The sequence below is a fragment of the Halichoerus grypus genome, chromosome 6 (assembly GCF_964656455.1).
Source record: "Halichoerus grypus chromosome 6, mHalGry1.hap1.1, whole genome shotgun sequence".
Lineage (NCBI taxonomy): Eukaryota > Metazoa > Chordata > Mammalia > Carnivora > Phocidae > Halichoerus > Halichoerus grypus.
The window spans coordinates 84378300-84401701 of record NC_135717.1 but is presented as its reverse complement, the minus strand read 5'-3'; the positions used below and the strand labels follow the sequence as shown (position 1 = coordinate 84401701).

General features: G+C 42.9%; 1 protein-coding gene across 1 annotated transcript in view; it reads right to left on the bottom strand.

The window, feature by feature from the left end:
- The window catches only part of A2ML1 (alpha-2-macroglobulin like 1), a 36786-nt gene that overhangs the window by 2600 nt on the left and 10784 nt on the right, over window positions 1-23402 (bottom strand). The window contains 25 exon segments of the mRNA XM_078074153.1: window positions 498-566; window positions 837-927; window positions 1089-1216; window positions 1378-1593; window positions 1703-1737; window positions 4597-4809; window positions 6022-6184; window positions 6361-6435; window positions 7970-8126; window positions 8479-8548; window positions 8714-8890; window positions 10092-10175; window positions 10541-10592; window positions 11409-11530; window positions 12832-12958; window positions 13089-13317; window positions 14006-14106; window positions 14513-14617; window positions 15883-16041; window positions 16813-16983; window positions 17433-17578; window positions 17827-17887; window positions 19990-20217; window positions 21633-21800; window positions 22958-23067. Coding sequence (XP_077930279.1) covers window positions 498-566; window positions 837-927; window positions 1089-1216; window positions 1378-1593; window positions 1703-1737; window positions 4597-4809; window positions 6022-6184; window positions 6361-6435; window positions 7970-8126; window positions 8479-8548; window positions 8714-8890; window positions 10092-10175; window positions 10541-10592; window positions 11409-11530; window positions 12832-12958; window positions 13089-13317; window positions 14006-14106; window positions 14513-14617; window positions 15883-16041; window positions 16813-16983; window positions 17433-17578; window positions 17827-17887; window positions 19990-20217; window positions 21633-21800; window positions 22958-23067 — 3257 coding nt within the window.

The window sequence follows — 23402 nt, the reverse complement described above, 5'->3', positions numbered from 1 at the left end:
TTTTAATTAAAAAAGTTTTGTTTTTTTATTCAGATGATGTGACTCCAGTGACTCAAGAAACATTCACAGAAGATCCTATTAAGCTACCCTTTTTATTTCTGCTTCTCCCTCTATCCCTCCCCCCAGCTCGTGCTGTCTCTGTCAAATAAATAAATAAAATCTTAAAAAAAAAAAACCTCCCTTAAACATATACTTTACTAGTGTATAGAGATGAGAAGAGAAGTTGCAAAGCTATATCAGCAATCAGGCTCTTAGGTTCACTTCTTTTTTTTTTTTTTTTTTTAAAGATTTTATTTATTTATTTGAGAGAGAGAGAATGAGAGACAGAGAGCATGAGAGGGAGGAGGGTCAGAGGGAGAAGCAGACTCCCTGTCGAGCAGGGAGCCCGATGCGGGACTCGATCCTGGGACTCCAGGATCATGAGCTGGGCCGAAGGCAGTCGCTTAACCAACTGAGCCACCCAGGCGCCCCTCTTAGGTTCACTTCTGAATACCTACCTCTTCCAAGTAAATGTTCAGTATGTCAGTTCCAGATTCAACCTTCTTCACCAGAGGTTGTTGCAGAAGCTGAATAAAAAACGGGGAAAATAAAACGGACTAAGATCCAGCCTTCCCTATCCCCTAGGGTAATATTCCAAAGCTCTTTCATGATCAAGGAAATAATATATACTGTGGAAAAGGTAAGAAAAAGGGCCAAGATTATTCCAGTTTCCATTTTATATATCTGATGCACTTTTGTAGCCCACTGAAACAATGCAATCATGAGTTGTATGTGTATACCACGATGCCCACTTCACTAGCTTTTTAGGGATAATGTTAAATGCAGAACAGACTTACTAACTGATTGGTGCCCTCCATGGGACTGAACCCGGAAAGCATCTTCACTTCTACAATGGCCATATTGGAAGAGTTGCGATTCCCTACATAACTAAGGGCAGAAAGGAGCACATCAGTGTGAACCCATTATTTTCCTTCTTAGCATACTCTGTATCTGCAACACACACACACACACACACACACACACACACACACACACACACTCAGCTTCTGTGATCCAGGTGCCCCCACCACCAGCTCAGCTTTTCTCACCTGGTATGGATAGTGAGTGTCAAGGATCGAGGTGGAGTAGCTTGCTCACATCTAGCTTTTCCCATTTCCACACTAAGACTAAAGGCGTCTGCAAATTTAGGAGGGGGGATATGGTATTTCAGCACCATCTAGCAGGGGGAAATAGAGAACCAAATCACAGTTGGGAAGAACTTTATCGCACAGTCCAAACGATTCTCTTTACAAATAAGAGAAAAGGTTCCAGCGGAGGCAAAGTTGCCCTCGGACTCTCCTTCCCGATGCATGCTTGTTCTCATGGAGCACTGCTTACCTGCACATAGACGCAGCCCTGGCCGGAGGCCTCCAGGGTGTATACCCCAGGGACACTGGGCAGAGTCTCCTGCCGAAGTACCAACCGGTTGGCAGCCTGAATGCTGAAAGTGTGCTGGAAATTCTCAGTGGATGTTACAGCCGGGTTGACTTCCTCAGATGACACATAGGCAGTAGTGGCGTACTTGGCGAGAGCTTGGAGAGCAACTACAGTAGCCTAAAGGGAACAATCGAGCATTCGCTTACGTTCCGTGAGCCACTGGCATTAACCTCAAACAACCCCATAACCTACACGTCTGGTGGTTGTTCTCCAGCTGGGACGATACCTCCTCTAAGTATCTGAGAACCACATTCACCAATGCTGCGGAAGCTGACATAGAAATCATATCTTGCCTGTACAGAAAATCTCTATCAAGCTAGTATTAAACGTCTATAGGTCACTAGGCTATTTTCGTATTCATATTCAACCGAGCCTAGCTTCAGAATGGGCTAGGGTTAGAAGCAAGTGGAGAACTGTTCAGTATATATTTTGCAGTTTCCTTACTTGGAGAGGAAACAGCAGTGACATGATAGCCCTAAAAATTGCCCATTCTTCAAAGTTATTTAGCTGTGTAATGATCTTCTATGGCACAGCTGGGATCCTTTCTTGCAAGCCGAGGCTTCCTCACCACTGTGCCATGTGACAATCTTTTCTTATTTGGGTATAAGACAGATAAACTGCCACTAAGAGAGCATGGCATTGTGTGGTTGGAACTTCTCCATTCTGAAAACGTGATTTATATACATTACAACTAAAGGAAAGACAAAAAAGAATGAGATGTTCAGAAAATTGTTGTATTTTACTGATACGAGTACGTCTACCTGCTCGACACTTTGTACAGTATCTACAGAATCAAGGAACCCCACTTCTTCCTCTCCCAAATTAAAAAGAACAGTTGTATTTAGACATCATACTGTCATATAAAAATAGGAAGACAGGTCACCTACCCTGGGGAAGTTGTGAATCAGTGAGAGCTGTGCAGTTAACCATCTACAAACAACTTTTTTGTCTACTCTCTGTGAACGGGGTCCAAGGAGGTCCTTATTGCTCGAATATGTGGAAACAATTCAAGAAATAAGACCTCAGGGGCGCCTGGGTGGCTCAGTGGTTAAGTGTCTGCCTTCAGCTCAGGTCATGATCCCGGGGTCCTGGGATCGAGCCCCACATCGGGCTCCCTGCTCAGCGGGGAGCCTACTTCTCCCTCTCCCACTCCCCCTGCTTGTGTTCCCTCTCTCGCTGTGTCTCTCTCTGTCAAATAAATAAATAAATCTTAAAAAAAAAAAAAAAAGAAATGAGACCTCATCATTAACTGAAAAACCCATGTGGGTGACATGTGACTTCTAATAGCTAAGGATTTTACTGAAAAACAATTTTGACATATATGTATCACTGAGTGTTCTAAACATTTCACCCACTGCTTTCTAAAATTGTATATCATACTTATTTAGGGCTCAGCAAGAAGAAGAAAATCCTTCCTGATCTTTGACCAAGAATTTCCTTGAAGTAAGGAAGCATAGTACCATATAACTTTAAAAATATTCCAATTAAGACTTTACCATATTCAAGTTCAGTGCTCTTGACATCTTTACCAAACACTGTATCAATTAAATCTATTCTGTTTCCAGGTCTAATTTACATATTACATCCTCAGTGAAACTGGCCCTAATTTCAACAAGTCAGAATATAATCTTTATAAGGATAAGAAATATGTTTTCTTGATTATTTTGTTTTCTCAGTGAATTGGACATGTATTTAATACCATTTGCAGAACAAATGAATTAATGACTACTCTCTTCATGATCATTTAAGACAATTTTTATGATGGTATTTGAATTTATCATGCAATTCTACCCTTTTTCCCTTACTGCCACCTGACTAATTCAATTTCTCCTTACCCCTAACCTAGGCAAGTGAAAATAGTGTCCTTATCTCTTCAAATCCAGTGTCTTCCTCCTCTAAGTCACCCCCTACACCAATAACAGGTCAATCTTTCTGAAACAAGGTTAAAAAAAATTAATAGCTCCTCAGAATTGGGCAAAATCTTGAGTCTGATATGAAAGGGGCTTCATAGTATAAAGCTGCCCTAACTTTCTAAACCGAAGTCCCATTATGCTTTAGCTAACCCAGTTTTCCCAACAGTCATTCTATACTTTTGCAAACTGTTGTCGCTGCTCAAGCCATTTCCTCTTCCTTTCAATAGCTGTCTCTCAAAATCATACATACCCTTTTATTTTACCTATCTAATCTAATCTATCTTTTAAGTAGATTCTTCGTCCAATGTGGGGCTTAAACTCACAACCCCAAGAACAAGAGTCACATGCTCTACCGACTGAGCCAGCCAGGCGTCACTACATATCCTTCTAGATCTATCTCAAATGCCATGCCCCTGAAGACTTTTCTCATCCTTCAAGTTGATATAAGCCCTCTCTCCCTTTTGAAATGCATTATTTTGTATCTTTCTTATGTTATATAACAAAATCCTGCTCTGTAGTTATAGAACTTTTCCTAACTTTACTTCTAGTTTGTAAACTTTTTATTATTATTTTTTAAAGATTTTATTTATTTATTTGACAGAGAGAGAGAGAGCACAAGCAGTGGGAGCAAGAGAGGGAGAAGCAGACTCCCTGCCGAGCCGAGAGCCCGAAGCGGGGCTCGATCCCTGGGCCCCAGGATCATGACCCGAGCCAAAGGCAGACACTCAACTGCTGAGCCACCCAGGCGCCCACTAGTTTGTAAATTTTATTTAGAGTAAAGATTATATATCTTATTAGCTTCCCAATATATTCAATAGTAGAAGTAAATCAGTAAAACCTTGCTTTTATGCTTCCAATACCATAATTGGCCTTCTAATCTGTTAATCTATAGTTTAGCCATAATTATATATGTCCTATTCACATGTAAAATATTGATCTCAGGATGTCTCATACTCTAAAAAAAGAAAGAGCATTAAATGCATATAGTGCTTATAATGCTATATATGTGTTCATACGACCCAGTGTTATGAATCCTATATTTTTCACATGATTTTCTCCCTCCCTATAGAATTATAAGTACCTTGACCTAGACGTCAAGGGCAACAGCTTTGTTTTGTTGTTGTTGTTGTTTTCCTATCTCCACAAAGGACATAATCCTACCTGATAAAAAAGAATGGAGTTGGCAGTTGGAGAGGAGGTTATTTACCTGAGTAGGAGAAGCCCCCATATGCATTACGTTGCTTGGCCAACCAAGCCACTATGGCAGTGGCCTTGGCAATCTCCTTTTGAGTCAGGCTGGCTGTGCTAAGCTGGGCCAGTAATACATATGCTGTCAGTTCCACATCTACAGCCTCAGGCTGAGACCAAGGTCTGGCATCCACTGACGGAGCAGGCTTTGGGCTCCAGTGAATGGACTCTCCTATGGAAAAAGAAGCGTAATTAGGAAGGTCTTAAAAGGAAATGATTTCTCATATTCAATTTATAAATGCTGCACCTTAGAGCAGAGCAAGTACCAACCAAAAATTAAGCATGAGTTAGAAAAAAAAATTTCTCAAAATCTTCTGATATATTGGCCATGATGTTTCCACAGGGATGTGTGTGTAGAGCGATACATCATTCCCCAAGATGAAGCTGAGAGGATCAATAAATGCCTCCAGCAATTACATGAAAACCACTCTTGTTAATTTATAAATTCTAATGCTAGTGGAGATAGGTAAGTAGAAACTTATAAGAATCTTATGTGTTTGGGAGCATTTTTTTTTTTTGGCTTATAGAATTTTAAGTCTAATTTTTCAGCCTTTATTTTACCTAATTAAAAGTTTAACTTTTTTTTTAAAGATTTATTTATTTATTTTAGAGAAAGAGGGCGTGTGCAAGTTGGGGGTGGGGCAGAGGAAGAAGGAGAGGGAGAGCACGGAGCCTGACACAGGGCTCGATCTCACGACCCTGAGATCATGACCTGAGCTGAAACCAAGAGTGGGACCCTTAACCAACTGGGTGTGGAGCTTGCTTAATATTCTCTCTCTCCCTCTCCCTCTGCCCCTCCCCATCCTTCTCTCAAAAAAAAAAAAAAAAAGAAGCTCTAAGTTTCTAAGTTTAACTCTTACCCCGTCAACCTCAGTGATCTCATACCAAAGAACTGTTAAAGACCTACAAAAGGGTGATTCTACAACACCCATAGGTCTTCTGACTAGCTTCCACCATCTCGTTCCTCTTCATGCTAAAAGTATAACAGTGCCTTTTAAGGACTTCCATGGGCTTTCTCACAAAACTTTCAACAATGATCTAATGACTTCACAACTCTTCCTAAAAGGAATCCTATATATGATAGAATGTATGTGGGACTATGGAGACTATGGAAAATTATAGGTGGGGCGCCTGAGTGGCTCAGTTGGTTAAGCGACTGCCTTCGGCTCAGGTCATGATCCTGGAGTCCTGGGATCGAGTCCTGCATCGGGCTCCCTGCTCAGCGGGGAACCTGCTTCTCCCTCTGACCCTCCACCCTCTCATGTGCTCTCTCTCTCTCTCTCAAATAAATAAATAAAATCTTTAAAAAAAAAAGAAAGAAAACTATAGGTAACTCACAGCATATTTTCATAATTTCAAAAAACTCCTAACATGGCCAACATACCTGAGATGATAGCCTGCTGGTCTAACTTTTTGAGAAAAGTGTTTCTGATGTCCATCTCCCCAGCCAGAGAGAAAGTATAAGTGAGGAGGGCCTGTGTGTAGAGGCTGGTAGTGGAGGAAACCGAGCCCCTGAGGCACTGCAGACCCTGACTCACCATCGGGTCCTGGAAAGTGAGAGGAAGAACTGAATTTATAAGGCCTTCCTTGGGAAATGGGAAGTGATAAGGAAGTCATTACATCCTTTTTGAGTTTACAAGGGTGAACAGGGATTAAAAGTCGGTGAATTCCTCTAGAACTAGGTGCAGTAAGGATATAAAGAGGAGGAGCTAGAGACACTCACATGTGTGGTCTTTCCCATCTCCAGCAATGCAGCTGTGAGGTACGCCGTCAGGGAAAGCTCATCGCCAACGCCGCCCTAGAGGGTGCCGGGGAGACTCGGTCAGGGCCGCAGCCAGCACAGTGTATGTAAGAATTGTGTGCAGTTTGCAACACTGTGTGCGTCCCCTGAATGGGTGGATTACTTCAACAAATGAGGAGAGAAGGAGAAAATCTCTTCTTCTCAGGTTCTTACTGAATCTGAGCCTCCTCAAACGGACATCCTCTCAAGAAGGAAAGGACCAGCCTATTCTCCAGGAGAGATTAGGTGACACCTGCCCTGTTTAATGCCTTTCATGGAAAGATATTAGCAAGTTTTTAAAAACAGCTAATCTAAATTGTCATCCTCATCCTATAGGTAAGAAAACACAAACACTTGAAAGGTTAAATGGCTTGCTCGAGATGACACAGCTAGTAAGCAGCAGGACTAGGATTTGAACGCGGGGAGTTTAATTATGGAGCTCCTGCACCACACCACTAACCTTGCTACACAGGTGATGGGTTTCTGAAAAGACTGGCCGGGTCTGGTAAGAAAGGAAGAGGAAAGTCCTCTGGGATCTTGGAGTCAAGCCCTGGCTTGCGCTCCTCCCATGTGTATTTCACACAGTGTGTAAGAGGAGAGAGCCTTGGAGGGCACGGATAAAATCTTGCGTAAGGAAAACTAATGAATTCCATACAGAGACTTTTTTTTTTAATGCTCAAGATTTTTAATCCAGGCCCTGGAACAGCAGTGTAAATGATTTCTCTAGCAACATACACACAAATCTTTCTTTCACTGGGTATATTCTGAATTGAACAAATTCTCTGGAAGCATCAACACCTCACCCTGTGTTTGGGAAGGGGGGTAGGGGCAATGTACTGAACAGGCCAGAGCAGTGCCTCTGGAGTCCAGTGGCTGTGGTTCAAATGACAGTCCTACCATGCATTAGCATTCACCTTGGGCAATTCACTTAATCTCTGCACATTAGTCTCTTCATCTGTAAAATGGGATTAATAATGGCATACCAGCAGCTAGCTCATTAATTTGTTGTAAACATTAAATAATATCAAATAAACGAAATGCTTAGAACAGTGCCCAGCACATAGTAAACCTCTTACAGAAAACACTGGGCTGCCTATCAGTCCTCCCCAGAGCAGATGGGCTTGCTACAGATTTAGGGAGATAGTAAAAAACCCAGAGAACTTCTAGTCCAGTGGTTCTTACACTTCCACGAATATCAGAACCAACTCGAGGGCTTGTTAAAAATACAAATTGCTGGCCCACACTCCCAGAGTTTCTCAGAGTAGGTCTGGGGTAGGACTGGAATTTGCATTTGAAACAAGTTCTCAGGCGCTGTTAATGCTGCTGATCTGAGGACCGCACCATGAGAACCATGTGCCAGTACACATTCCCATTCTACAGACATGGAAGCTGAGGCTCAGACTGGTTAAGTATGGTGACCAAGGTCATCCGAAGCCAGGCCTGAGACCTGAAGAACACTGACTCCCAGGCTTATGCTCTTTTCATTCTGCTCAGAGGTGCAAATTCCTCCCAGACATGGTAGTGAGCTGAAGGCCCGGGGGCAGATTTTCACCTTCATAGCTGTGTGAATGAGCCTTCCCACATTGGCATAGCAACCGCTGGGGAGCTGGTTTACCGCCATCCGCTTGAGAGCATCCTGGATATTACTGTCATCAGTGAAGATGAATTCTTGAGCTTGGCCAAAGCATTTGGTGACAAACGCTGTCAGCCTATGTGGGTAAAGAAGGAAGTGTGGCATGAAGGGGGATTTCCCAGCAAGGGTACAATAGTTCTATAGTTTATTTTGGTATAGGGTTCCAGAAGGGGATTAAGGAAATATAATGCCGTAGAAGCCTAGAAAAGGGAGGTATTAATGGGCATTAATGGGGAAAAGAACTAGGGAAGCACAAAGTCAGGGAGAAGGGTGAGGGGCTTGACCATACGTGAGGCTGAAATAAACAATATTAAAGAGGTAGAGAGAGTGGATATAAGGAGGAATGGGGTTAAGAGGAGAGGTAGAGGAATAGTTCCATAGGCCCAGGAATTATGCTCTGGGGTACACTGACACCTGGGCAATATTACCATGTGTTTCCATCTCCATCCTGCTCCCCAAAGGCATCGCTGTGTTTGTACATTAGCTCCTTCTGGTACCCTGGGAAGCCAGATAAGATGTTAGATCACAGGGACAACTTCAAAACACATGCTTTCAAGGCTTTCAAGGGTGCGGGACACTTTAGGGGGAATCGTCCTGTATCTTATTAAACTATCATTAGGCTCTAGAGAACGTGTCCAAGAAGAAAAGATTGAACCGACTCACCTAGCTTCAGGAAACCCACTGCCCGAGACCTGATTTCCTCAGTCAGCAGCCTTGCCTTCTCCAGGTACTGCAAGACGTAGATTATGGGAGCAAACAAGACCATGTTCTGCTCCCCACAGCCGTTTGGCATCTGTACCAGATTGTCTAGGTTCTGTAGGGCTGTGCCCATAATGTCTCCTGAGATCCAAAAGGAGAGAGAAAGTGATGGTAGAGAGAAGGAGCCCTTGTGAGTTACTGGCATTCATTTAACAAACATGTATCAGCGACCATTTAGTTCAGTACCCACACTGTGCCTGGGAGACAATAAGTCAAATACAGTCTTTACCTCAAAGGATCATAATCAGAGGGGCAAAGAATGACAGAACATTGCAAGTAAAACTCATTATAAACAATTACAATATAGCACTATAATACTGGGTTCGTACAAGGTGCTAGAGTACATAGAGAGGTACATAGGCTACCTAAGGCAGTTCAGGTTCAAGTTCAAGTTCAACTCAAATCTATAAATAGGCACTGAAGGTCAACTATTTGGCAGGAACTGTCAATAGTAAAAGACAAAGTAAAAGACATGGCCCTTATCCTCAAGGAGCCCACAAGGCAGTGTGAAAGACAGACATAGACAGTGAGCTATACTACAATAAGATTAGTGATATACGACAAGTATGAATCAAATACAGTCCAAATAGAGAAATTTTAACCTGGAAGGGATCTTGGTAGGGGATAAGAATAAAGAAATAATCTAACTCGTCCAGGGCTCCTACTATCTGCTAGATATTATGGTGGAAACTTTATATTTAATTTTAACACCAATCCTGAGAGGTAGGTTATCATTTCTGTCTTGCAGAAGAGGGGAAAAAAGGATCAGAATTGTTCACTTATTTATTAAAGGTCACATGGCTATTAAATGGCACAACTTGGATCCCAACCCAATTTGGTATGATTTTCAAGCTCAGGCTTTTCTACTCAATCCCTCTCCCTGCCCAGAGAAGTGAAGTGTCCCATCTGTGTAAATATGGTTTTATCTTCCCTAACTATACTCAAATACATAAATTCCTCATTTTTTAAATGGCTGCTACAAACACTGTGTTTCTCCTCCACTCAATTTATAGACCACCTGAACCTAAATACGTATGAAGCTTCGCTGACCTTTAACTTCCTCCTGTCCAGACTCCTGTTTTTAACTATCATATACATCTAATCCCACATGTACTGTTACCTATAGGGTGTATTTGACGACTGTATAAAATAAGCTCTTCTGTCACTTCTAATCTAACATGCCTTCCTTCAGATAGGTCCATAGGCCCCAACCCACTCCATGTTTTGGCAGATTTCAGTCCCATTTTTTTTTTCTTTTGAGCAAGAATCTCTGGCTATTTACCCAGAACCGTAACATAAGCCTTGCTTGAATCAGGAACAACATCCACAGGGAGCTCTAAGGAGATGGATTCTGAAGCCACTTGTCCTGTGAGAGGCAGAGAAAAGGAGAAAGTAGAGAAGGTGGACATAGTGCGAGTTCAAGTCCAAACCATAGAAAAACTTTCTATAATCCAGGGTTTTCTGTACCCAGTGCTTTCTGTGGGTTGGAGGCAAATTTTTTTTAACCTGTTCATAGTGTTCTCTGCTGAAAATAAATTCCAAAAAACCCCATAATTGTGTTGTACATTTTTTATTCTTCATCCTGTCTCTCAGCTAATTGGCCCTATTAGGGGATAGCACCCCAGACTCTCTCCTATCCCTTCTTGTCCTATGTATTCCTCCCTTGGCCTACAAAAATCTCCTGTTGCCAACAGGAATTCTCAGCACCAACCCCTCTCTGCATTCACCCACCTTTTGGGCAAAGCAATGAACTGTATGTCTTCTCCACAAGGACTCCCTCAGGCTGACATGAAGAGAGACAAAGGGTGAAAACAATGCAGATGAATGTCAGGGCAGATGGCACTGAAGGATTAGGAAGGGGAAGGGAAATGGGGAGAAGAGGCCCTCCCTGTGCCCCCAGGGCTTCTCAGAACTGGAGAGAATAGAGCTTCTCTTTGAAGCTCAGGAGAACTCCACTTCAATGCAGGAATGGGCCTATCAATAAAATTCTTTCTGAGCAAGGGCTAGAGCTAAGGACAAGTTTAGGAAACTTCTAAGAGGCAAGATTGACAATGGGGTTCATAATGGGATAAAAAAGCAGTTAATGATGATATTAGAGATTTTAATAAGAGAAACTAACATTCACTGAGTGCACCAGGTACTCTATTAGGCACTTTCATAGAGCATTGGAATGGGTTAAGCCAATAATTAAGGGCAGAAAGGGGCCACAGAAGAAGGAAGGTAAGAAGGTGAGCTACCTGACTGAAGTTGGAGTCAGACAGCTGTGAAAGACTAACCGTGTGGCTAGACATACACAGAACATCCCTGGGGTGACTGCTATCTCTACCTCTGAAGATAGGCCTGCAGAAAACAAGAAAGAAAAGGAAAGAAAAGGAAAGAAAAGAAAGAAAAAAAGAAAGAAAGAAAGAAAGAAAGAAAGAAAGAAAGAAAGGAAGGAAGGAAGGAAGGAAGGAAGGAAGGAAGGAAGGAAGGAAGGAAGAAAGAAAGAAAGAAAGAAAGAAAGAAAGAAAGAAAGAAAGAAAGAAAGAAAGAAAGAAAGAGATGGGAAGGGAAGGGAAGGGAAGGGAAAGGAAGGGAAGGGAAGGAAAAGAAAACTCACCTTGACCTGAACTGGTTTGATGAGTGTGTCACTCTGGCCCTTTGCTGGAACGAACCCCTTCTGCCCCTTACAGAGTTCATTGCTGTCCAGAATCTTAGTAGTGACGGTAAAGTTCACATGACCTGGAAGAAAGAAGGGGAAAGGAAGGCATTAGCCCTACTGCCAGAGGTACCAATGAGGTCTCTTCCCCTGTAGACCAGTGCTTTTTAAACTTAACAACGTGCAAAGACCTGCAGATCTTGTTAGAATACAAACTGAGTCAGTACTTCTGGGGTGGGGCCTATATTCACATTTCTAACAAATTTCCAGGTGATGTCAATAATACTGGTCCAGTGTGGTAGGCAGCCTCTAAGGGCCCCCAATGATCCCTGCATCCCAATATTTACACTATTGTGTAAGCTCCTCTCGGAGTGTGGGCTGGACTGAGCGACTTGCTTCTAAGAGGATAGGGCAGAAGCAATGAGATGCCACTTCTGGGACTAGGTTATAAAAAAGACTATAACTTCTGTCTCGGGTGTACTCTTTCTCTTGGGCCACTTGCTCAGCAGGAATGCAGCTGTCCTGTCCTGAGGCAGCCCAGTGGAAAGATTCATGTGATGAGATACTGAGGGAGGCCACTAGCCCACAGCTGAGGCCCAGAACTGCAGCCTGTGAGGGACAGAGGTTTTGGGAGGACAGTGGAAGTGGATCCTCTCCCAGTCAAGTCTCCAGATGAGAACACAGCCCTGCTGACAGCGTGACTGGTATTTCGTGACAGACCTTGAGCCAGAGGCACCCTGCTGCACTCTGCACTTAGATTACTGGCCCATGGAAACTGGGTGATCATAAATGTTTGTTCTTTTAAGCCTCTAAGTTGTTGGTTTTCAGGGGTTTTTTGTCTTGTTTTGTTTTTTAAGATTTTATTTATCTCTTAAGAGAGAGAGCATGAGCAAGGCTCCATCCCAGAAGCCCAAGATCTGACCTGAGCCAAAGGCAGACACTTACCTGACTGAGCCACCCAGATGTCCCAAGCCTCTTAAGTTTTAGGGTGACTAGTTAAGCAGCAGTAGATAACTATACATCTGAAGACCATACTTTAAGTTACCAGGGTTTTATCCTAAGAGCAAATGACATCTCAAGGTTATTGTGATGATTAAATGAGTTACCACATGTCGAGCAGTTAGAATAGCAGCTGTCCCACAGTAACTATTTGATAAGTAACGTGACTATATATCCCTTGTCCTGGCATAAATATTAAAAGCTCCCCTTTTCACACTCAAAATTGTCTAGTTTGGATAATTTTTTGGTCATCAAAGAGCGGAGGCAAATAAAATGAGAAAGAACGAGAGAACAAAGCAAATGCAGGAGAGGAAAGGGTAAAGTTCTCAATCACTGAGCTTTTGCCCTATGCTTTCCTTGCTCCTCTATCGCTTCCTTCTCTTACCCAATTTGGTAGCTGTGATATTCCAGTGATAGTTTTTTGCTTCATCAGCACAGAGACAGCTGGAGCCCCAAGAATCTGTCCACGATTCCACCTGGTACTTATCTGATGTACCCAGGTTAGTCTGAACCTGCAGATGTTTAAGAAATAAAGGGTCTGAGTACAGGAAACAACACACAGAGGCTTGGGAAAATGTGGGGGTGGAGACACATCCCATCTCTTTCCCAGGGGCATCTGCTTCCTGCATCCCCAACTCTTACCCTGATGCAGTCCTTCAGATAACTGAAGATGGTGGCAGTAAGGCGAAAGGATTCCCCACGAACTACCGAGTAAGGGAGAGTCAGTTCAACAACAAATGGCTTGAAAGCAGTCAGTCCAACAGTAGGTGAAAGACCAAAGCCTCTGGACTGGGAGGTACAGAAAGTCATGGCCTTCCACTCAGTGATGGTGTCAGGAATGGTGACATGGACAGCCTCCCTCCCAGAGTCACTGTGAGAACACAAGAACCCAGGTGAGGCAGAGAGCAGGAGAACATTGTGATATAAGCTATAAATTTACCTACAGAAGTCATTTGTTGCTGTTGTTGTGGGGGGCGGGGTAAAAAGGCAAATGAACTGAGGAACATGCAAATCTCAGAGTGTGAACGTTCAGGTGAGCGAGGATGTATGAATACGGGAGAAGGGGGGGTGTCTGAGGACATGAGGGGGTGAATGAGAGTAGGGGGGGCCCGTGTGCAAACATATCTGAAAGAGGCCAGTACCCTCTGAATCTGGGAGGGGTTTTGATTTGCATTTCTCTGATGATTAGTGATGTTGAGCATCTTTTCATGTGCCTGCTGGACACATGAGACTTGAGGTGAGAGGGGGCTTGTCATTCCTCTGGCTTGTCAAAATGAGCAGGTAAGCAGTGGGCAGGAACTGAGGTCAACACATGTCTTTACGTCTCTTGGACCTGGACTCCAAATGCACTGTCTGCACTCTGTAAATGTGGAGACATGTGAGTTCGTTTTGAGGGATTGCCTATGATTGCCTAAGAATTCAGGGAAAGAAGCAAGTTCCCACGACCCCATTAAACTCTCTTGGCTTGAGACTTAGATTCATTAGAAATTATCTGAGTCTGAGTTTTCTGCTGACTCTCCCACTGTACAATCTTGCTGTACCTTTGAGGCATCACTTACCCAATAGGAAACAGATCCCAGAGCCAAGTCTCCGGGAAGTATTGGCGGACCTGAGAGTTCTCTAACTGAAGTGATGAAGATGATGATGACTCAAAACTCTCCTCACCAATACCGTAATTTACTAAGGAGAGCAAGAATAAGGGAATTGAGGGGAAAACAGAAGACTTCCGTTGTGAGACAAATTGAGGCAGAGGGACTATTACCAAGAAATTTAGAGGGAAACAGAGAACATCCAGTTAGAGACAAGGAGGAAGGACCACTGAGGAACTGACTAGTCATAAGGCCATCAGGGGGAAGTGACAGATGAAGAGGCTGGGCCAGGGGATGAATAGGTAAGGGCTTCAGGCTTCAAAAGTTCTCCCCAGGGGGAGAGATCCGGCTGCCTGCATCTATGACCCACAACCCATTGCCATTCTGAGGCTAGAGGCTCAGTGCAGAAATAGGAGGCAAAGCGTAAGTTTTCAGAGTTCCATGATTTAAACATCTCAGAGAATCCACAAGCCACACAGGTAGCTTACCTCCAGACATTGCAATGCTGTATTTTAGAGACTGTTGACTGCAATCTACTGGCTTCTTAATTTTGGCATTGGACAGTATTTTCAGGCCCATGCCCTGACAGGCACCAAAGAAACCAGACAGTGAAGTGTTAGGGTGGTCCCCTCCCTTACTACCAGGGCAACTGCCTAGGAATTCCACCCTCAAAGGACTGAACCAAGACATTCTTTTCCTATTAATTGTGAGACTGGTGGTTACTACCCAATACTCAGCCACCAAGGTTTTGTTTGCTTCTGTCAGCTAATGTGAAAGGCCTTCAATTTTTTTAAAAATATACTTTGCAAAATGATCACCACAATAAGTCTAGTTAACATCCATCACCATACATAGTTAGAAAAATTTTTTTTCTTGGGATGAGAAGTTTTAAGATCTACTCTTTAGCAACTTGCAAATATGCAATACAATGTCAACCATGCTGTCACCACGCTGTATATTACATCCCCAGGACTTATTTATCTTACAACTGGATGTCTGTACCTTTTGACAACCTTCACTCATTTTGCCCACCCCCAGCCCCTGCCTCTGGTAACCACCACATTGTTCTGTGTACCTATGAGCTTGGTTTTACTGTTGTCATTGTTTTGTAGATTCCATGTATAAGTGAGGTCATATAGCATTTGTCTTTCTCTGTCTTATTTCACTAAGCATAATGCCCTCAGGATCCATCCATGTTGTCGCAAATGGCAAGATTTCATTCTTTTTTTTATGGCTGAATATTATTCCACTTATTTCATTGTCAAATATGTTTAACGCTTCTCCCAAATATTAGTCACTGTGTCATTATTATTCGATTTAGACTGAACTTTCTGAGGGCAGGAACCATATCGGCTCAGTTAATTCAACAAAAATACATTGAGTATTATGAAGGATCAGTCATTAGAATACAAAGATGAACAAGACATGGTTCCTGACTTCAGAGACTTCCTGGTCAGCCTTGGGCCACAGCATCCCCAACTTCTACTCATAAGGTACTCAATTTCTACTCATGTAGTACTTTTTATAATAATAGTAAGAGACCTCTGGTCTACCTTTCCTCATTTTTTCCTTCTCGGCTGATCCCATGGAAATCAGTTTGTTCAGGGACAGAAAGAGGCTGCACACAGCCTCTCATAGTGGCTCTCTTCCAATGCAATCAGGCAACTGGGCCCCTTCTTCAAGCATAAGGACCAAGAGAGGCTACCTCACATACCAGGAGTTTCTTCCAAGATTTTATCCCTTAAGTGCCCACATGAGTCTCTCTGCTTTTTTAGATATGGACTTTCCTTTACCCTCCACCCCACCACCATTGTTTCTATAAGAACAAAATGGGTAAGAACATCTACCTGGAAAAAATGGAAAAGGTCCATGCCTTCAGAGAACCAAGGCCTCCACATAATTGATAGAGGCTGAGGAGCGTCCCAGGAGCCAGACATTGGACACTCATCATATTCAGCCACCTGATAGGGGTAGTGACCATACCAGAATGAGAACATCCTATAGACCTGAAATAGGAGGGGAAAAGGAAATAAACTATTAACACAGTGAAATCATCTGAGAAACTTCACTCAGATTCTGGTGCCACAGTTCACTGCTCTTGTATTATTTCTCTTCATTATGCCAGAATTCTTCCTATATTTATTCCATCATAATCTCTTCCTATTTTTTTTTTTTAATATTTTATTTATTTGACAGAGAGAGACACAGCGAGAGAGGGAACACAAGCAGGGGGAGTGGGAGAGGGAGAAGCAGGCTTCCCGCCGAGCAGGGAGCCCGATGTGGGGCTCGATCCTAGGACTCTGGGATCCTGACCTGAGCCGAAGGCAGACGCTTAACGACTGAGCCACCCAGGCGCCCCATTTTTTTTTCCTTTTTTTTTTTTTTAAAGTAGGATCCACGCTGGGCTCCAATGTGGGGCTTGAACTCATGACCCCGAGACCAAGACCTGAGCTGAGATCAAGAGTCAGACGCTCAACCACCTGAGCCATCCAGGCACCCCATCCCTTCCCTACTTTCTAAATTTTGCTCTCTTTCTCACCTTTTTCAATAATTATCTCCTATTACAAATTTCCTACCTCTATGTCCACATGATCCATGCCTTTCTCATACCATCATTTGACCTTCACTTCCACACCAGCTTTTCTACCACCTTATGGTGGTGCACTATTTCCCTCAGACTTTCTTTCCCACTCCCTGAAACCCATCTTTTATTCTAATTCAGTCAAACTGTCTTCCCTGTCAACTCCCTGTTCCCACCCCATTAGCAGACTCCTCACAGAATCGTTGCTCAGCTCCGTCTCCGGCCCAAGTAGTAAGACACTCTCACCCACAGCCCAGACTGCACACGGGGACCCAGGAGCTGCCTGTAGCTGTACTTCCACATCTGCTCCTGGCAGCTGCTGGGGAGGTGGGAAGCCAAGGGAAACCCGTGGAAGGCAGAAGTACAACTGAGGGGTCAGGTCAGCCTGGAGAGAAGGTTAAACAATGTCATTTGGAACATCAGCCAATATGCCCCAACTCTGGCATTCAAGCCCATTCCTTCACTTTTATACTGATCTTTTTTTTTTTTTTTTAAGTCTAGCCCTTTTAGAACTCCTCTCTTGTGGTACAATTGGAAAAAGCGAGCAGCATAGCACAGAATAACATAGAAAGTTGGAGACGAAAACTAGAAAGAAAGAATAGCTTTATAGAATATACAAGTTCCCAGCACGACTTCTTAAAAAGAAGTGGGAGATAGATTTCAACAAAACATACTGAAGACATAAATACAATAATGACATCCACTTCAATATGATCTTCTTATTTCCCTGCCCCTGCCTGATCTCCAACCCCAGCATACATGTGATCTCTCTCTATGCCCAGACCTTTTCTTCACCTTCCTCAACTGCCATTTTACCTGATTGTCAAAACACATGTCTACTGAGAACTGAATTTTGCCAGCTATAATGCCTCCACTGGGAAAAATGGCATAGATCACCAGGGAAGGGTCAGGGGCTAGTCTGGAAGTGAAGGTCAGTGAGAAGGAAAAGGAGCCTTTCGTTCCTGAAAAAGAAGAGGGGATACACAGGGATGAGAACGCACACCCTTCTACCAATGACCTCCAACCACATGTCTGCTCTTCTCATTGAACCTGCTGCCGGCCTCATGCTGCAAGTTACTTCCCATTTTCCTGCTCTCCTATGGTTATCGTTAGTGTGCTGCTCTCATTGCTTCTTCTTTTGCTTCTAGTGTAACATTTCCTGGAAGCTTAAAATATCCTTTGGTCTTTCAACAGAAGCATGAACACTCACCTTCCTTCTCAAAGTTCAGGGGTTTCTGCCCCGCCATCTCCAAATGCCCTTTCCCTATTAACTAAAAAAGAAAAAAAAATCAACAGCATGGAAGCTATGAGAGTTTAGCCTTGACCCTACTCCGGAGCATTCCTGCACCTCTCCATAAAGAGAGGCTCCTTTCATAGCTCCAGGGCCTGGGTCAATACTTCACACAGTGTCCATCAGTTGGTCAAATGTCAGGTGGTGCCAAGAGCCCTGTTGACTCTTCCTCCTGGAGGGTGAGGTCTGCCTGAGAACCACGGGGGTGGATGGGAGGAGACAAAGGTCATCAGTATCTCGCGGCCAAACGGAGGAGAAACCATTCTTCACAATAGATAGCTGTCCACCAATTCTTGAAACTCTCCAGGTTTTATTCTCTTATAATCCTTATAACATAACATTACCTAAAATCCATCTTTATGACCTTTTTTTTTTTATTATCCCTCAATTCAAAATTCAATGGAAATGAGTGTGCTTTAAATTGACTTGAGCCCTTCTGACATTTGAGTCTTTGGAGGAGAACTCCCCTTTGCCCGAGTCTCCCTTCCTGTTCACTCCCTTGAAACCAAATTCAGTGAAACTTTTGAAGCAGGGCTGTCGTGGGCTCTATGGCCAGCTGCTCGGACTCCCGGCTGACACTCAGCCCTTCTACACTGATCAGCCGGCTACTTCTCCTGGGCCTCGCTACACCCCTGTCCTAAAGGGACTGCGTGTGCTATCACTCTGACCATTCACTCTGTTGCATCAGGATGATTGTTTCAGCTTGACGAAGACACTGAAATGAATCAATGGGGAGAAAAATCCCTCAGAAACTTTGAGAGGATGATAAGAGAATGGAGACTCTAGGCCATCAAACCCAGGATTTACACAAATCTAATTTCTCACTATCACCAAGGTGACCAGTAAAGCTGCTTATCTTTATACATTTCTTTCAAGCTACAAGTTATAGTTTTACACAACAAAGCTGCTATCCATGCTAATTTTAACCTTTATCATCTATTTTAAAATACTGACCAATGAAACACAGAATGAAATTTATTCCGAGTCCCATCCCCTCCTCACGCTCTCCCCCACTCACCCACCCAGCTCCCATTCAGCCCCGACCAACAACATTTTATCCTTAATTCCTCATGTTATCTTCCCACACAATTTCCCTGTTTAAAATCCCTTTTTTCTCATTCCTCCCCATCCTTTACACCTACACTGTGCAATACAGTAGCCACTGGGCACAAGTGACTGCTGGAGCCTCTGAAATGTGGCTACTATAAAATACATACCAGCTGAAACAAAAAATATGAAATACCTATTCATAATTTTGATGTGGATTTCATGTTGACATGATCATATGTTGGATACACTGGGTTACATAAAATACTGTTTCTTTTAGTTTATTTACTTATTTAAGTAATCTCTACACACAATGTGGGGCTCGAACTCAGGACCCACGATCAAGAGCTGCACCTCCCCCCGACTGGGTCAGCCAGATGCCCCCAAAAATATATTTTTAAAATTAGTCTTACCTAGGGGCACCTGGCTAGCTCAGGTGGTTAAACAGGGGATTCTTTTTTTTTTTTTTTAAAGATTTTATTTATTTATTTGACAGAGAGAGAGAGAGAGAGAGAGCACAAGCAGGGGAGTGGCAGGCAGAGGGAGAAGCAGGCTCCCCACTGAGCAAGGAACCTGATGTGGGACTTGATCCCAGGACCCCGGGATCATAACCTGAGCTGAAGGCAGACGCTTACCTGACTGAGCCACCCAGGGGTCCCAAAGCGGGGCATTCTTGATTTCAGCTCAGGTCATGATCTCGGGATCCTGGAATGGAGTCCCAGGTCAGGCTCTGCGCTCAGCAGGGAATCCGCTTTGGGATCCTCTCTCTCCCTCTTCCTCTGCCTCTCCTCCCATTGATACACATGTTCTCTCTCTCTCTCTCTCATAAATAAATACAACTTTTTAAATAAATAAATACATAAAATTAGTTTACCTATTCTTTTAATTTTTTAAATATGGCTTCCAAACATTTTGAAATTACCTCTGGGACTTGCATTATGTCTCTAGACAGTCTACCCACCCTCTCCGGCTCACTCTCCTCATTTCCTGTCCTTCCCCAATGCACTTTCACCAGCCCTCATTTCCCTGTCTCACATAGTAGGAGAAGATGACTTCCTGGTCAGGGTTTGCATCCTCTGGATCAATGTAATAATCCACCAGCACTTCCTGGGGCTGGCCACACGCCAAGATCCCACGTAGCGGGTGGATGTCAAGGAAGCTCCAAGTTGTGCTGTAGAAGGACTGCAGGTGCAGATAGCCATTTTGGTAGTAATGAGGCCTCCGTCCTGGATAGTGTACCGAATCTTCCATTTGGAATCTGCCCTAAGAAAAGGGAGAAAGAAAAAGACTCTTAACACATACCTTGACCATAGTAAGCCCATGGGCTTGTTACGGTTTTCAAACAGATCTCTCTCAAATCTTCACTGCCTAAGAATGGCATGTAGATATTTTACTAGAGGTCCAGCCAAGGATATTCGAGAAATCCACAACAGCAGCACTTTAGTATCCAGAGGAGTGAAGGGCTGAATTATAGCTGCCAAGTAACGGGCAATTGTGGATGATAAACCTTCAGGGACTGACGCAGGGGATATATGGATAAGCACGACTAAGATTACATAGAAATTAAAGAATACATCCTAGGGATGAGAAAACAAGGCATAAAGGATAATAAGATTAAAAATAATTATTTCTAAGTAGAGTGATTGAGTGATGCCTTGTGTAAAGAACTAAATTAGCCACAACATAAATTGTATGTGTTTGCTTAAGTAGTATAGCTGAATGATTGCATTAATGGCACAATCCATCCCTCCCCTATTAATGTCCTTTACCATGTAATCTTACATTGCCCTTCTAGTCTAACTGCAGGCCCACCACGTGACTTGTTGGGAATGGGATGTGAGCATATGCAAGATAAGTAGAGGCTTGGAAAAACCCTTGGGTGTCCACTTTTGCTCTTGCATCTCATCGCTGCCATCAGAATATACCTGGGATAGCTTGCTGGCACATGAGACACTGGCCTTCAGCCACAAACATGTGAGAAAGTCCACCAAGATCAGCACATCTGCCTATCTGACTACCCCAGATGCACGAGCAATAAAGCCTTGTTGTTGTATAATATTGAAGTTTTGTAGTTGTTTATTGAGCAGCATTGTGTCACAGTTGATAACTGATATGAGTAGCCTTCCATACAAGTTACGCAAAATCTAGAGTTTTCTTCTTTGCCATTTTTATGAGTAATGGCTCAGGGCAGGTGAAAAGAGGGGGATAGGGAGGAAGAAAATGACTCTCAACAATTTTTTCCTCCCTACTCTGATTTTAAATATAGGATCAAATAGAGATGGGGATAAGTTGTAAGATGAATTAGTAGAAATAACAATTTTTATCTGAAGGGTCATTTATTAGATTGATATTTAAAACCAAAAAAACCCTGAGGCACCTGGGTGTCTCAGTTGGTTGAGCATCCTACTCTTGGTTTCGGCTCAGGTCATGATCTCATCAGGGTCCTGGGATTAAGTTCCATGTCAGGCTCCGTGCTCTGAAGGGAATTTGCATGAGATTCTCTCTCCCTCTCCCTCTGCCCCTCCCCCCCATAAATAAATGAATCTTTAAAAACAAAACAAAACAAACTTTTGTCAACTGGGAAGCAGGACTGGTGAGTGATGGAGATAGAATTACAAATGAGGGAGGAGGGGAAAAAAACAGGAAAAGTTTGAAGTTTTCCCTCAGGGAAGCCTTACCTCCAGAGAAATATCTCCCCCATTCCAATTAACTGTATCCAGCTTGAAGGGAGCAAGGCCATCATTGTCAGTAGTTAGGGTCTGGTTGATGGTTCCATTTATGCCATAAATCACCAGAAATACTGAATGATTCTTGAGAAGGGAGCCATCATGGCCCCTAACTCTTATCTGCAGCATGAAGGTTATTGGGGCATTAGAATTAGGTTTGGAGTAGGTTCAAGTATGAGGTAAAGTGAGGTGATAAACTCTAAGAATACATTTCAGGAAAGAGTCCAGAAACAGGTAAATTTGATTCAAGCGTTGGAAACTAACATCTATGAGGGAATGAGAAACCAACAGAAGTAGCTCAGCCTGGAGCAGAAGTAGATTTGCCATGTAGCTAATGAAGCTTTAGGACCCTTCATTTACATAGGCCCCTTCCAAGGCTCTCTGTACATTATTTTGCTTTAATTTTTTTAAACAGAGTCCCCTTCCACTCCCCAATTGTATAATCCTTAGGCTCTAAGAAAATCTGGATCACTCTTGGTCTAGAGAAAAGATGACTAAGGATGGTTCTAAATGGATCTAAAAATATACAAGGTTATTGTGTGGAGCAGTTATTTGGAAGTTAAAAAAGATAGATAGATTGTTAAGTATCAGAAAGAAGACACGAGGGGAGCCTGACTGGCTCAGTTGGGAGAGCATGCACCTCTTGATCTGGGGGTCTGAGTTCAAGCCCCACATTGGATATAGGGATTACTTAAATAAATAATTTTTTTTTTTTTTTTAAAAAGAAAGAAAGAAGACACAAAGGAAATTTTAAAATCTCTGAAGAAACGGCTTAAGGAGCTATGAATGGCTCTCTGTTGAGGAAAGTTTAACATTAATCTTGCTTAGCTGAGGAGCCACACTAGATGATTTCTCTAGATACCTTGCAGGTCTAAAATTCAAAGATTTGAACATTAGATTATGAGCCCTTGGCATTGGGAAAAGCAATAAAGTCACATTCATATTCAAAGCACATCTCATGTGAGATTAAGGGCAGACAGCATAAGGAATTAAGAGTATATACTCTGGATGCAGGCTGCCTGGGTTTGATCCTAGTTACTACTTACTAGCTGTATAACTTTTGGAAAATCACTTAACCTCTCTGTGCCTCAGTCTCCTCATCTGTAAAATGGGGCCAATAATAGTTTCTACCTCATTAGATAGTTGTAAAGATTAAATAAGTAAATACCTGTAGAGTACTTAGAACAACGCTAAATTAGCCATTATTATATGTCTACAGGAAGAAGGCAACAGTGGATGGTTAAGCATTTTTTGTGTAGAGATATGTTTCAACATACCTTCCCACTGAAGGAGAAACTGGGGTAATAAAAATTTTTGGTGTCTTCAAAGGTTATTGATCCCACTTGTGAAGAAATGTTGATATCCTGAGTGGGATTGGCTTCTACTCCTGCAGAGGGAAACCAAATGTATGACAACTGAAATACCTGATATCCTCATCTTCATGTTTAACAAAAAAATCCCTGAAAGGACGGTGCTACTGGAAGCATGAAGTTGAACATATTTCTGGCCAAAGATCCAAACAAACTCCTCCTCCCCAACCTTTTAGGGAACTAGGAACAGATGACAGGTTGGAATCTGACATTTCCCTTTGACTATGAACTAGGAACAGAGTCATTCCCAAACACTAGTGAGGGTAAGTCTTGAGTCCTCTAAGTTTATCCCTAGAACAGCCCTTCTCCTTTCTCTTTTCTTTTCTTTCTTTTTTAAAGATTTTATTTATTT